Source organism: Pituophis catenifer, unplaced genomic scaffold (genome assembly GCF_029215685.1).
Source record: "Pituophis catenifer annectens isolate HBS135680 unplaced genomic scaffold, rPitCat1.0.hap2 SCAF_2, whole genome shotgun sequence".
In the NCBI taxonomy this organism is placed as follows: domain Eukaryota; kingdom Metazoa; phylum Chordata; class Lepidosauria; order Squamata; family Colubridae; genus Pituophis; species Pituophis catenifer.
Genome location: NW_027256882.1, coordinates 96,490,333 through 96,505,017, shown reverse-complemented (window position 1 = coordinate 96,505,017; position 14,685 = coordinate 96,490,333). Strand labels below are relative to the sequence as shown.

At 39.2% G+C, this 14,685-nt stretch overlaps 1 protein-coding gene across 4 annotated transcripts in view; it reads right to left on the bottom strand.

Moving 5' to 3' along the window:
* Nucleotides 1-14,685, bottom strand: part of TNIP1 (TNFAIP3 interacting protein 1) — a 61,098-nt gene that overhangs the window by 25,738 nt on the left and 20,675 nt on the right. For 2 of the 4 annotated variants that reach the window (XM_070937211.1, XM_070937214.1), the window contains exons 2-5: nucleotides 11,731-11,907; nucleotides 10,022-10,144; nucleotides 3,160-3,248; nucleotides 2,493-2,564 (exon numbers count right to left, since the gene is read on the bottom strand). In XM_070937211.1, the coding sequence (XP_070793312.1) occupies nucleotides 2,493-2,564; nucleotides 3,160-3,248; nucleotides 10,022-10,144; nucleotides 11,731-11,869 (423 nt within the window). In that variant the 5' untranslated portion in view covers nucleotides 11,870-11,907. The remainder of the gene's footprint in view (nucleotides 1-2,492; nucleotides 2,565-3,159; nucleotides 3,249-10,021; nucleotides 10,145-11,730; nucleotides 11,908-14,685) is intronic. The other 2 variants (XM_070937212.1, XM_070937215.1) reach the window with 1 other exon arrangement.

Below are 14,685 nucleotides of genomic sequence, written 5' to 3'. Positions count from 1 at the left end.
CAGGAAATGGGGATGCTACATAAAATTGCAGTCTTTGCTGGTGGTGAGAAGGGGAGATTCAGTGCACTCTGTGATGAGCCTTGGCCAGAAGAGTCAACCGGCAAGAGTCTCAGCTCTGCAGGTCTTGAGTGCTTGGCTTGCAAAAGGGCATTTCCTCCCATAAGTGCAGAACTGATGCTTCAGGCGTAAGATAGATCATTAGACCAAATACAAATCTGACTTGAAATCAGACCAAAGCAAAATCCTCCACTCTTAGGAATAGATGTGTGCTAAAAAAGGGACCATGGGGAAGATAATCATAGAAATTAGGATAAGAAAATGGGTATAGGTTGCAGGTATCTAATTCTTATTTTAATATTGAGAAGAAGAAAAAAGCTTCTTAAGGACAAGATTTGTATAACAGTGGAATAGTCTACCTATGGAAGTTGTGGGTTCTCATCTCTGGAAGTTTTAAGAAGAGTTGGAGCAGTCACTTCTCAAGACTGGATTAACTGGCTTCCCTGCGGACTACAGCAGGGATGTCAAACTCCCAGCCCATGGGCCGGATGCATCATGCACTGGGCACACCCACACCCAGTTTAGCGAAGGGGGAAAAAGTCCTGATACATCACATGATGCCGCCGTGATGACTGAGTTTGACACCCCTGAACGAGAGGGTCTTTAGACCAATTTCAACCCTGCAGATCTGTTACTCTGTGTGCAATTCACATTGGGAAAGGAAGAGAGTAAATCTGCCAGGATTTTTCAGTCAGGGAAAGTGGTTGCTGATATTTCTGCCATGGCAGCAGAAGCAGCAACAACAGTGAACAAATATTGGTCTGGAATTGGCACAGAAACTGTCCCACTGTCTAATGCCTCATCTGAGCCAACTGATCCAGTTGGGTTGCAACTTGAGTTCTGATACTGGAGCGAGGAACTGGTTAGCTGATTTGTGTTTATGGAGTTACAACAGAATCTGCAGGCATTGTTCAATCTCAAATGTTGAAAGCAGAAGCTTTCTTCCCATACTGTTTGGAAGAGAAGGAGGCACATCATGCTGTAGGACTTCACCCCAGGTATGACAGAGAATCTCAAATCTCCAGAGACTCAGCTCCTCAGCCAGGAACTTGCTTACAACACAAGCATCATGGATATGGTGGAGGCTCATGGAAAATGCAGAAATAAAGCCCTGTACTGATGACTCCAGAGTTTAAATTCTTGGTCTGGTCTACCTGCCTTTTCAAGTCAATGAATTTTTGGCAGTTTTTCCAGTGAGGAGAATGAGCTTGATCTGCTTATTGTTGACATAAACTTACTCAAGCAACACTGGTTCTTGCCCCACCTTTTTAAAGAAAGGCTTTATGCTCTATGCCTGTGATGTTGCCTGCCATTCTGCTAGCTGATTGCCTAAGCTTGTAAATATATATTGCTACCGAAGACAAGGAAATAGCTGACCTGATAGCAGCTTTGCATATATAAGTAAGAAAGGAGAAAAAAACCCTCTTGACAATATCACCTTTAGATTATTTTTCTTACACTAACACTTCTAACAGTTTCTGTAAATCTGATCTGGGAAAGGGCCAAGTGAAGAAATCCTTTGGCACACAACAACAGCAATAGCACTTAAACTTATATGGTAACTCATAATGCTTTACAACACTCTTTGGGTGGTTTACAGAGCCAGCATGTCACCCCCCAACAATCTGGGTTCTCATTTAATTGACCTCAGAAGGATGGAAGGCTGAGTCAATCTTGAGCCGGTCAGGATCGAACTCCAGGCTGTAGACAGAGTTTGCCTGCAATACTGCATTTCAACCACTGCACCACCAGGGCTCCTTATGCATGATTTGTGCAGTTGTGTGCTTTTGGGGGGCAAAAAAAATATCAATAGCAGTAATGAGCAGCTGATGGCTCCAGACAGAAAAAGCCAGCTCCTTGGAGACAGAGCATACAGAAACTAAAGAAACTAAAGCAGCAATGAATGGAGCAACCGACCACATAATGTATGAACGCATTACACCTCCCACTTCTATAATTCGTAGAATTGATCACCTTTTCCCTTAAACTGAAGAATCTCCCTTGTCCTCACCCTTTGTCCACCATGAAGGAAAAAAGAATGGGAACATAGGTATCTTTTCCCCCAATGATCAAAAAGCACTTGGGCAGTATTTTGAATCTTAACAATGGGCTACAGAGGAACATTTTCCCCTTTTCACACACATACACTTATGCACATATGCATCTATTGTTTCTAGATAGGATGCCTGACACTGTTAAATGTTAAGACTATTAAGCTCATTAAGAATGAGCATAACCTTTTCCTACAAGATGCTACATGATGCAATACACTTAAGTATTGGGTTATAATTTATTTTTTTTAAAGTAATCGATCAATCAATTCCAGGTAAATATCAAAGTTAGCCTGTTTTCTGTTAATTGCTCCATAACTACCTGTCCCTATTTTCATTTCTAAAATTGCACAAGGAAGTTTTGAAAAATGTTTCATTACTTACAGATTTCCTACTAGTCTCTTGAGAGGACCTCTTATCTTCATTGCCAACAATTTCAAATTCAGATGATGATCCCTTAAAAGAAAGAGACAGGGGGGAAGAAAGCACATTTAAATGCTTTGTTTTGTTTAAAATTATGTAAACCGATGGTTAGATAGCCTTCGAACAAATAACAAAAACAGCAACCTACAACAAAATGTTGTAGTAGAACTTTATCTGTTAACCAGAGTGTTTCTCTTAAAGGTAGTCACACAGTGTACCAGGATATAGAAAAGACTTAGCTACCCAATTTCCCCATCCTGTGCTTTTCCAAATAACTATCAACAACTCCTGAAGACAGAGATTTTGGGATAGGAGAGTTACATAGTTTTATATATTTCTGTAAGCCTCATGCCTCTGCTAAAGGTACTTTAGCACTGCTCTGGCCACTTAGAGTCAATTTCAAGTCAGAATAACAGAAGTCATGTGGTATCTAATTCAGTGAAATAAATTGCCCCAATCCTGCCAGCTAAGTTATTATTAACTGCTATATCTTCGCTGCATTCTAGCAAACCAATTCACTTCATCCCCCAAATAAATTGAGGCATCAACTATTGTGTATACATAACCATTTGGTTAATTTGTTTATTTGTGGTTATAGCTATAAAAATACTCAAGACTGATTTCTTACACTGGAAGATGGCTTCTGTGCTGTTTTTTCTAGAGTCTTCTCACCCTCAGCTGGAACATCGGAGGACGAGCAAAGTTCTGGAATCTCACCTATAAAAAGAGTGAATTAGTGAGCCTCGGAGTCCTGATTCTGTGAGCAGAAATAAGCACAATGAGAAGAAAAAGAAAGCGGGGGGGGAGGGGGAGACTAAATAGATATTTGGACAGAATGAAAAAGCCATGGCCTGCAGTTACAGGAAATAAATTCTGAGGTTTCACAGCAAACATGACCATTATTTGCACTTAACCAATTCCTTGTTTAAGAAAAGCCCAATCAGATATACCAAGAAGTCTAAAGTCCTCTTCACCTTCTTATTAAGAGGTTCTAATAAGCCCTAAAGAGTAACAAAAATCCACATGTCAAATTATCTTCCCATATGGTGTAAGTGGCTGTCTCTAGGGCAACATTTGTGTGCAATGCAAATGTATATAAATGACATTTGATCAAAGTCAGCTGGAATTTCCCCCCTTTCCTCCTGGGCTTAGCATGCTGTAATATTGAAAGATCAAAATTATTCCTCAGCTTTTCCATTTGCTGTTAATTTATCTTTCAAAAGGAGATAATTATCGTGGTTTGAAAACCTTTTACATATTTTAAAAGTTACTTAAAATACAAGTATGTACTCTCTATTGAAATAAATTGTACACTAATTATTACATTTTCTAAGATTAACCGAGACTTCCCCGTGAGCCTTTTCATTTGGATCTATCATTTTAGTCATGCATTTTAGCCTTTAAGCAAATCTCTATCATACTATGTGTCTTTCTAGAGATCTGGTTTCAGTTATTTTGATGCCCAAGGCAGAAAACTGTAAATTACATCTCCAACAGTTATTAAAAGTACTCAATTAAACCATGTAAAATATGTTTCCTTTAATCCCATGACAAAACCATGTGGACACTTGACTGGTTTTGTTTTTTCAAGAAAATATAGGCTTGGATTTATAGCATTCTCTGATACAATGTTTAACAAAGTTAAAACAACCTTACCATTAGGGACCACTCCTTCAACCATAAAATGTTTAACTACTCTAAGCAAAAAAACACAGTGTGCCTTATATAAAACATAAAACTCTGTTTTTATTTTATATAAGGCACATACATAGTACTGACATCACCGTAAGAACAGTTTACATATAGAACAAAAGGAAAATACTTACTATGGGATATATATTAAGGGCTTACTAAGGATTTGATTTTCTATCAGAAGCCAAAGATTACTTCAATCCATACATTTAGTTATGTTTTCTAATGCATAAGGAATCTTCCCCAACCACTTGATCTTTCAACTGTGGTTTCCTCAGATGAGATTTTCCTAACCTTTAGTCAGTCTCTCACAACTAAGGATAATTTATGTATAGCAATCTTCCACTAGCTCCACTTCCTTCTGCTACTGCTAGCTCCTTGGATAAAGGTTTCAAATATTTCAAATATTGCTAGAAATGTCCTTTGGCCAGATCTCCCTGCTTCAACTTTCCCTTATGACCTTAAAGAGTGGCTTCACTTTCTGTTCAGGCTCTAGCTCCAATCTTCAGGTCCCCTGCCAGGAGGTTTCTCTTAGACTCGGAAGGCTGCTCTCACCTCCATTCTGAACTCTATTCCTTCCAGCTTTCACCTTTGTTCCTCCAATAGGCTGTCATCAGCTGACTTTTCCCTGTTCATGCCTGGGTTTGGCACCTGAGTGCTGCACAACAAGATGAGCTCTCGTTACTTGACTAATCAAGAAGAGAAGCAACCTAGAACTAAGGAGAAATTTCCTAACAATGAGAATGATTGATCAGTGGAATGGTTTGCCTTCAGAAGTTGTGGATGCTCCATCACTGGAGGCTTGTAAGAAGAGACTGGACAGCCACTTGTCTGGAATGCTATAGGGTTCCTGCTTGAGCAGAGGGTTGGACTAGAAGACTTCCAAGGTCCTTTCCAACTCTGCTATTCTGTTACTTGCCTCAGCTTCTGCCTACCTAGCAATTCGAAAGCATGCAAATGTGAATAGATAAATAGGTACCATTTCAGTGGGAAGATAACAGTGTTCTGTGCGCCTCGGCACTAGTCATGCTGACCACAGGACCACATAAGTGTCTTCAGACAATGCTGGCTCCCTCGGTTAAGAAACAGAAATGAGCACTGCCCCCTAGTGTCAGGAATGTCTGGACGGGTGAAACCTTTACCTTTATCTTTATAAATCTGATTTTTTTCTGGCTTACTTATGGTTTCTAAAGGAATTACAGTAACTCAAGCCCAATATGTAGCAAAAGAGGTTTCCAATCTCAAAAGAAAAATATCACAATACATAAACCAGTAATATCTCAGGAATATAATTCTCTGCCAAGTTTCAGGACTTCCAAAAGAAGGGTCAAACAGGCCATCTATATTCAGATTGAACAGCCCTCTCTCAACTAAGGGGAGGGATATGACATCACTTATCTCCTGTTTACAACACAATCTTTTCAGCAGTTCCAAGAAGATTCCACACCATTTACACTATTAAAGTGACCCTTAGGGCACAGATGAACATCCAAGTGGCCTCAACAACTCTCAGAATGAGTGCTAAAGACCAGATGATTTCAAGGAATATAAATCTTTCTATCTTTTTCCATTCAATCACAACTGAAGAAACTTCTTGGATGAGAAGTGAAACTTTTTCAAGAAAAAAACAAAGTCTAGTTGCCTTTTGAAAAAGCACCTTTGGGACATATATAACTTGGATGACTGAGAACCTCCATAGACATTCAGAATTTCCAGATCAAAAGAAAGTAACATATATGGGGTGGGAAAAAAACAAAATGCTGTAGAAGTGGGGGGGGGGGGGAATCACATTTTGAATATTAATTAATCTGGACTGGTTGTAATGTTTAATATAAATTCCCAGCCTGTTCTTCCAGCCTTTTCGAGTCAATGAATTTCTGATGGTTCTGAGAGTCAGTTTTAATGTAAAAATTGAAGAGGAACTATATGCAATACAATTGGAAGATTCAGAATAGGAACCTGCAATGATGCAGAACAATGACTAATAGTTTTCCATATAAAAAATAGGATTTATGTCCCTTAATACATTACTTTTCAACAACAAGAGACAGCTCTTAATCTGGATTATCTCCAAATGGGCAACACTATAATCAACAGAATATATTTTATGTAACAACAGATGGAAAATAACTATACTGAATTGCAAAATATGTTGGATGCTGACTGTGAATTAGATCATCCGCTCTAGTCATAGAAATACACCAGTCTGAAAAAAACTAGAGAAGACTCTGTTTTCAGTGGGATACATACTATAAACCCATTGCAGAAGAATATAAGATTGAGATGAGAAACAGATTCAAAGGGTTGCACCTAGTTGACAGAAAACTCAAGGATTTGTTGGAGTTAGTTAAAATAATTGTAAAAGAGAAAGCTAAAAAAATAAATATTAAAAGCCAGAAGAAAACAACTAATGCGCTGGCTATCAAACAAGGTAATAGAAATGGCTAAGAAAAGAAGGCAAATGCCAAAGCAGATCTAGAGAAAATAGAGAACCTAATACAAACTACCAGTGACAGGTGAGAAGAAATAACGATGTATATACAAATTCAGACTATAGACAAATAGAATAAAATAATAGAATGGGAAGAACAAGGGACCTATTTAAGAAAATCAGAAAAACACAAGTCATAAAGAACATCAAATGAATTAATGATGGAACATAAGATGAAAAAGTTGGAAGAAATATCCAGAAAACCTGTACAAAAAGATCAACTAAGATGACAATGTATTAGAGAAAGAAGAATGTGAGGAGGAACCAATGGTGCTTGAGGAGGAAATGAAATGGAATATGAAACAACTGGCAAATTGAAGAGCCTCAGGGACGGATCCCCATAGAGCTCTTGAAGAAGGCTGGTGTGGAAACATTAAAGATCAAGAAAAGCACCATGGACCACCAAAGACTGGGAAAGCACCCACCAAAGACTGGGAAAGATTCAAATCCTTAAAAAGGGAGTTTTATCTCCTAATTAGAGCATATAGATAAAGGATCATTTTATATATAATTAATAATTATTAACTGTGTTAATAAGAATAGCCTTAATACGTGGCAGAAAGATTCTGTTGAAAATTCTACAAATGAGATCAGAGTCCGCAGCATCCTGTATTGAGAGAGAAGTGACAATTAAACTAGCAGGTTAAAAAAACAAACAAGGAAATATGAAACTTTATAATAATATTGACTGTTTTAATGGAAACAGCAAGAGAATATCAAAAGGAGCTCTATTTCTGTTTTATTCAAAAGTTTTTGATAGTGTTAATCATCCAAGACTTTAGCAGCCCTTCAAAGCAATGAATATACCTCAATATCCTTTCCTGATAAGAAATCTCTGCAATGACTAGGAAGTCACCATGAGAACAAAATTCTGAGTCAAACAGGATTGCATTCTATCACCATATTTGTTCCATTTATATACTGAATACAACATATAGACTACAGTACTAGGAAGTACTAGGTTGGAGTAAAAATCTTCGCTGGAAGGAATGTCAATAATCTGAGATATGCCAACATTACCTTGATTGCAGAAACTGAAAAAGACCTAAGAAGGTCTTCTAAAAGCAAAACAGAAGAGCAAGTAGGCAAGGCTTTCCTTGAACATCAAGAAAGCCGATTATATCAACTGGAAAGCAAGAAGAATTAAAGTTCAGCAATAGATAGAAGTAGTTGACACTTAACATTTTCAAGACTCCAGCATCGATAGAGAGTGGCATGCAAAGGTTTTGGAGAATAACAAGAAGGACAAAAAGATATTAAGGAACCTAAATAAGCTCATGAAAGCCTAGACATTTCAAGTAAGAGAAAAATTAAATTGGACAACTTAATGGTATTCCCTGTTCACAGACAGTTCACTCAAAATTCTGGTTAACCTACTAGGTCACAGTATTTCATCATACAAATTAATATTGCAATTAGGAATTAATTCACAGGTACAGCACATACTACAATTGGTAATGTCAAGATACAGAAGATGTCTCAATTGTTACTGATCTAGAACCATAGATATATTATTCTCTCCCATTAGGCTCCCACTCCAAATTAATTTAACCCCAACCCTGATGACATTTTATAAAGCCTTGAAGATGTGGATAAACTCCAGCTTATGGCTCTTGTAGGCTGGGCGAACTGGTCATTCTGTTTTTTTTCTGACATGGGTTTACATGAATAGAGTTTGATTGTCTTTGGCTGTTACTGTCCTATTACTGTGTTTCTGTTGCTTATTCTGTTGTTATTATTTATACTTATTCTACTGGGTTTTTTATCTTTATTCTCTGGCCAGAGGTTTGATTAGAAGATGGACAGCTATATCAATCAGTCAAACAAATAATTTGGTTTATTGCAGAAACTTAGGTGAATTCTCAACTACTCTAGAACTCTTCAGAACCCGGCATAGTGGCATAGAATGAAGAACACTTGTAGAATCTTATCTATCAGACCGATTTGCACTTTCCAAATTAAGTATGTGAATTATAATGAAGTACATAATTAGAACTTTGTTTTTAAATGTATGTTTATCTAGCATGTAAATGTGGATGTTCATGTACTTTTAAAAAATCTGAACTGATGCAGAAACAGGAGACACTGCATTTATGAAAAGAGATAAAATTGAAAGGCCAAATTGGAGTGATCTATTCCCTTCCATCTCGGATAGGCAGAACCTGTCTTGACAATGTCAGCTTCTTTCCTTTTCTTAAGAACTGAAGAGAGAGTTTTGTGGCTTCAGCAATACAGTAAGAGAAAATGCATCATTTCGAAGATTAAGCGTACACCGTTTCTTTATAAAGTTTCAAAACAATGAAAGTAAAGCAACTTGTCACTTATTGACATTTGAGTGCAGATGCTCCAAGTTATTCACAATTGGATTATTATTTGCTCTACATGGGGATGCCCACAAAAACTTCAGCTGATCTCAAATAGCAGCCAATGTGGCTACCAGGAAATCTCAGCACTGTTATCTTACACAATTGCTGCATTGGGTGCCAGGATGTTCTCAAATGCAATTCATGGTGCTGGTTACAAGAATCTATATGCTAGATGTGAACCACCTCCCCCCACGTAGCTTCTGTTGCCCTGTCCAGTAGTTCAGGGAAATGTTGCCATCCTCATCTCCATTATGAGGTCTAACCTGAAGATAGTGGTGATGGCTGCATTGGAGGAGAAAGACTGGGGACATCAGACATTTGCTTTTTGTGTTTATTGCATTTATTGGGTTGGGTTTGTTGTTGGTTATTGGAATTTTTAAATTATTATCATTTTTTGCTTTTTATTGCCATTGGGCGCCACCCAGAGTTGTTTTGTTTTTTTTCAAATAGATGGCCACAGAAATCTTTTAAATAAATCAAAATAAATAAACTATTCATCGATTTAGCAACTTGGTCACTCCCGGTGGCATTAACCCTTCAACCTAAGAGTTTTTCTCATCTCTTACTTTTTGAGATTTTTTTTCCCCCACTGGATAAAACCTAGGACAGTTTCCATTGCTCTGTTCCTACAGCTATAATTCAATTCTACTGTATTCATAAAGGTGAAAACACGGAACTGTTAGAAGAGCTGAGTTCATTTTATACAAGCTTTCCTATTCGTGTGAATGCTTTTCATATGTCACAGTGTAGATTCAAGTGTATTTTACTATATCCGATTTATCTGCCAGAACAGGAAAAGGCACAATTGCAGATTTATTTTTCCTGCCCCACTCAAAACTTCTCTTTTTTTCCGATCTTTTTTCAAATTCCATTCCCTTTCTCTTGCACATTAATGCATGAATTTAGGGGACATTCCCATATTTGTTTTAATATTCTCATACCTGCTATTTCTTCAAATTTCTCAAAAGAGGAGGCTGATCTTAGCATTTCGTTGTCCTTCACAAGGTCTTCCACTTTTTGACGTAATCTGGACGCTTCTAACTGAGACTCTTCTAATAACTCTCCTGGCAAAACAGAAAGGGTATCATTCGGAGCTTCCTGACCCATGCTCAGATCTTTTTTTTCTAGCAAAACATCATATTTGTAGCCCAGTTTACAATGCTCGCCCCATTGTACTGCATTTTAATCCAATGAACATTTGATAGCTTATCCTTTTCTACATAGAGATCAGTGGTGGGTTGCCCCCGGTTCGGACCGGTTCACAAGAACCGGTAGTAAAACCAGCAGGAGGCCCCGCCCACCACCCCAGATATCATCATTGGTGATCGGCACATGTGCAGAAGCAAGGCACATGCGCGAGCGAAGCGAGCACGTGCATGCGATCCCGTTGCGAACCGGTAGTAAAGGTAAGTAGAACCCACCCCCGATAGAGATGATCCTCACTTCTCAGCAGAACAGTCAAATGTTTGTACACTGACAAGGTAGTTAATTAAGCAAGTATCTCTATGTAGGAAAAAGATAACCTTTTCACTTTACACAAGTGCCTCATTCATGTATATCCATAATTCAGCTTTAATGCTTTAGACTGAGATTTGTTATTTATTTATTTATTTGATTCTGATCCTGCCTTTATTATCTTATAAGTAACTCAAGGTGGTAAACATATATAATACAGTACTCCTTATTCCTCCTATTTTCCCCACCACAACCCTCCCCCCCCCCCCCCCCGTGAGGTGGATTGGGCTGAGAGAGAGGTCATCCAGCTGGCTTTCATGACTAAGGCGGGACTAAAATTCATAGTCTCCTCGTTTCTAGGCCAGCCTCTTAACCACTACATCAAACTGGCTCTCTAAAAGTACATGTGGCTCTGTAGGGTGAGGTAAGAAGGCAGCAATATCAACAGAAACAGAAGCCTATGAAGATGCTTCCGTTTCTTTTCATTCAGAAGTGCTAATGGCAATGAAAGCATTAAATATGTAGGTCATGTATGTCTCAATCCAGAGAATTTATCATGCCCAGTTTATGTGCAACATCATATTTAAAATGTCTGGCTGATATCATACAACTCTTCAATTTGTAATATAAAGTGCAAACAATGTTATTTTGTATTGGTACGAAAAAGGAAAACATGTAGTTGCAGAAGCTGCTGTCTTCCTTCTTAAGCTATATATATACTATTTCTACTTCAGACTAGGCTTCTCTTCCACTGTGAAGGAGAAGAAAATAACTTCATACCTTCTGCTGCTATCAGAGGTGATTTTTATCCTCTTTTGCCTACAAAAACTGACCAATTGCAGCCCATAAATCAACTGATGAGTGGTGGGGGGGAGAGAAATGTACCCCTTTATAATGCAAATATTAAGATTACAAATTGCACTTAAGTTACTTTTCTTCTTACTTGAATTACATTTGCTGTCAGACCACTCCTGCTTATTTTCTACAATAATTCCACCCAACCAAACAGATGCACCTACTGGTAAAGGGCCTCTTATGCTCCAACTTAACTTTTATGAAGTTGCGGATTTGAGGGGTTTACTGATAAGAACTAGATAAAAAGCTGTTTTTCTCTAGGTTGTCACACATATGATGGGATTCCAAAGTCATCAACAATAATAACAAGGAGTCAATTGTGCTTCATTTTCATGCTCACCGTTACCTAGAGATTTAATCCCCTGCATTTTCTCCTTAAGTTTTGCATTTTCTTCCACTAGCCGTTCAAAGGCAGCAGATGCTTGTTCCTGTGTTCCCCCACCAGGGTCATAGATTCGATAAGGCCCCTTGCTTTCCATGACTGCAAATTAATTACTGAATTTCCAGGTATTTCTGCCTGATGTGAAAAACAACAAGAAAAAGTTAGCATTCCCGAAGAGAATCATCTAAGAAGGTTGAAATACTTAACAGCATGGGACAGTTTCAGTCGGTGTATCAACAGTCACCAATAATATCCTGCCTGTAGACTAGGCCTTTAATAGAAACAATTAATCTGAATTTAGATTACATTTTTCTAGATATCAATTTCTTGTTCAGTGACAACCATCTAGATCAGAGGTCCTCAAACTACAGCCTGCAGGCCGGATACGGCCCGCTGAAGCCATTAATCCAGCCCACGCGGGACCACGAGGATACCCTGCCCACATCACCCCACCTACCTGCCAGCCCGCACCTGCCTTCTGGAGGCTGAGGCCACAAATGGGACGCACGGAGGCCCTGGGAGGCCAAAAATGGGCCCGTTTTGGCCTCCCCAGCCTCCATAGAGAGAGAGAGAGGAAGGGAGGAAGGGAGGGAGGGACACACACACAAATAGAAGTCCCTCCCCCCCAGGCACCCCCAGGAGCATAACAAATTAAAGTTTAATTTGTGTGTATTGTTTAATGGACTGCCAAATTGGCCATGCCCACCCAGTCACATGACCACCTAGCCATGCCCACCCAGTCACACGACTACCTAGCCACACCCACCCAGTCACACGACCACCTAGCCACACCCACCCAGCAGGTCTGGCCTCCAACAGTCTGAGGGACCATGAATTGGCCCCGTTTAAAAAGTTTGAGGACTGCTGATCTAGATCATGGGTGTCAAACTCACAGTGTCACATTGCCATCACGTGACCTTTTGCACCATTTTTTCCCTTCACAGAGCTGAAGTGGGTGTGGCCTGTGCGTGATGCATCCGGCCCATGGGCCACCAGCTTGACACCCCTGATCTAGATCAATGAGGTATGGACATAATGTGGTTAGGAAATCTCTGTAATAACCAAACAGTCCCCGGGGGTGGGGGGGGTGTTGACATTTTTCTGCCTTTCTCCATATAAAATTTGATAATTTTTATCCATAGGGATTAACAGGAAATTTAGAGAACAGTAACTGAGAATCGATACAAAAGCTACAAATGATGCAAGGAGCCATGGAGAAATACATGCTCAGCATTACAAGACCAGATAGAAAGACCTGCACACGGATTAGAGAACAAACGAAAGTATACAATATCATCAAGAGAGTAAAAGAATTGAAATGGAAATGGGCTGGTCACATAGCAAAAAGAACTGATGGCAGGTGGACCAAGGCAGACATAGAATAAATCTCACTTGATAAAAATCGTTCACGAAAGAGACCTAAATTGGAATTTAAAATATGTGTGTTATCAGGTATGAACAAATCAACCATTGATCAATACAGGCAACAAAAAAGTAAGTGAATCACAAATAGATAAGTAGCTTCTGTAGAAACAGGAAAAAATACTTTTTCTAAGTTACTAAGAAATATATAAGGCCAATATTTAGACACCATTAGTCCATTCCAGCATTTGTGACATGCAACCCTGATCTAAATTTTATTGCTGAAGTAGATTTTGGAAAGTCCAAAGAGTCTTGCGACCAAATGTGCTATGTCCCATGCATCTCCCTTGATTCAATTTTTCTGACATTGGTCACCTCCCGATTCCAGTCATTCTAGCATATTAGGATGAATGACAATTCTCAAGAAACAACTGCAATTGAGGAGATCCAAGCTTTTAATTCCTGACGTTTCACCAATGCCCTCCTACTCACTTCTTGAGAACTCTAGAGGTTTTTTCCCCACATACGTTTTTTACACAGGCTTTGAATTACATTGTTCACATTCGTGCTATCACATGTTGCTCAATGTTTCAGATTACATACTTTTTCCATTCTGATTTATTTACAAAAATTAATTTGCATTCTGCATTTATACTTCTGATTTGCACATTCTCCATGTAAGCTGTTATTCTCAGGGCAGGCAACTGTGACACAGAAACAGTAATCAGCATTAAATTATCAAATACTTCTAACTCAAAAATCACTATTAAGCAGTATTGTTGTTGTTGTTGTTTATTTTATTTATTTTATTTTATTTTTCATATTTGTATACCGCCCTACTCCCGAAGGACTCAGGGCGGTGAACAGCCATAATAAATACAAATACATATAGAAGTTAAAAACTATTAAGAAACAGATTAAGTAATTTAGGCTCAAAGATTAAAAAACATCCAAATTTATCTAAAGAGGTTTAAAACCCAATTTAAAAGACAGTTTAAAAGCCAATTAAAAAGGGAGAGTTAGGCCAGACCAGCTTGTTGGAATAGAAATGTTTTCAGGGCTCGGCGGAAAATGCGTAAGTCTTGGATGTTTCGTAACTCCGGGGGAAGCCCGTTCCAGATGGTAGGTGCCCCCACAGAAAAGGCTCTCCCCCTGGGGGCCGTCAGTCGACATTGTTTGGCCGACGGCACCCTGAGGAGTCCCTCTCTATGGGAGCGAACTGGTCGGTGAGAGGCTATTGGTGGCAGGAGGCGGTCTCGTAAGTACCCTGGTCCTGAGCCATGGAGCGCTCTAAAGATAGTAACCAAAACCTTGAAGCGCACCCGGAAGACCACTGGGAGCCAGTGCAGCTCGCGCAGGAGGGGGTTAGTTAGTTATGTTAGTTGCGAAGTCGTGTCCGATCCATTGTGACCCCATGGACAACGTTCCTCCAGGCCTTCCTGTCCTCTACCATCCTCTGGAGTCCATTTAAGCTCACTGCTTCAGTGACTCCATCCAGCCACCTCATTCTCTGTCATCCCATTCTTCTTTTGCCCTCAATCGTTCCAAGCA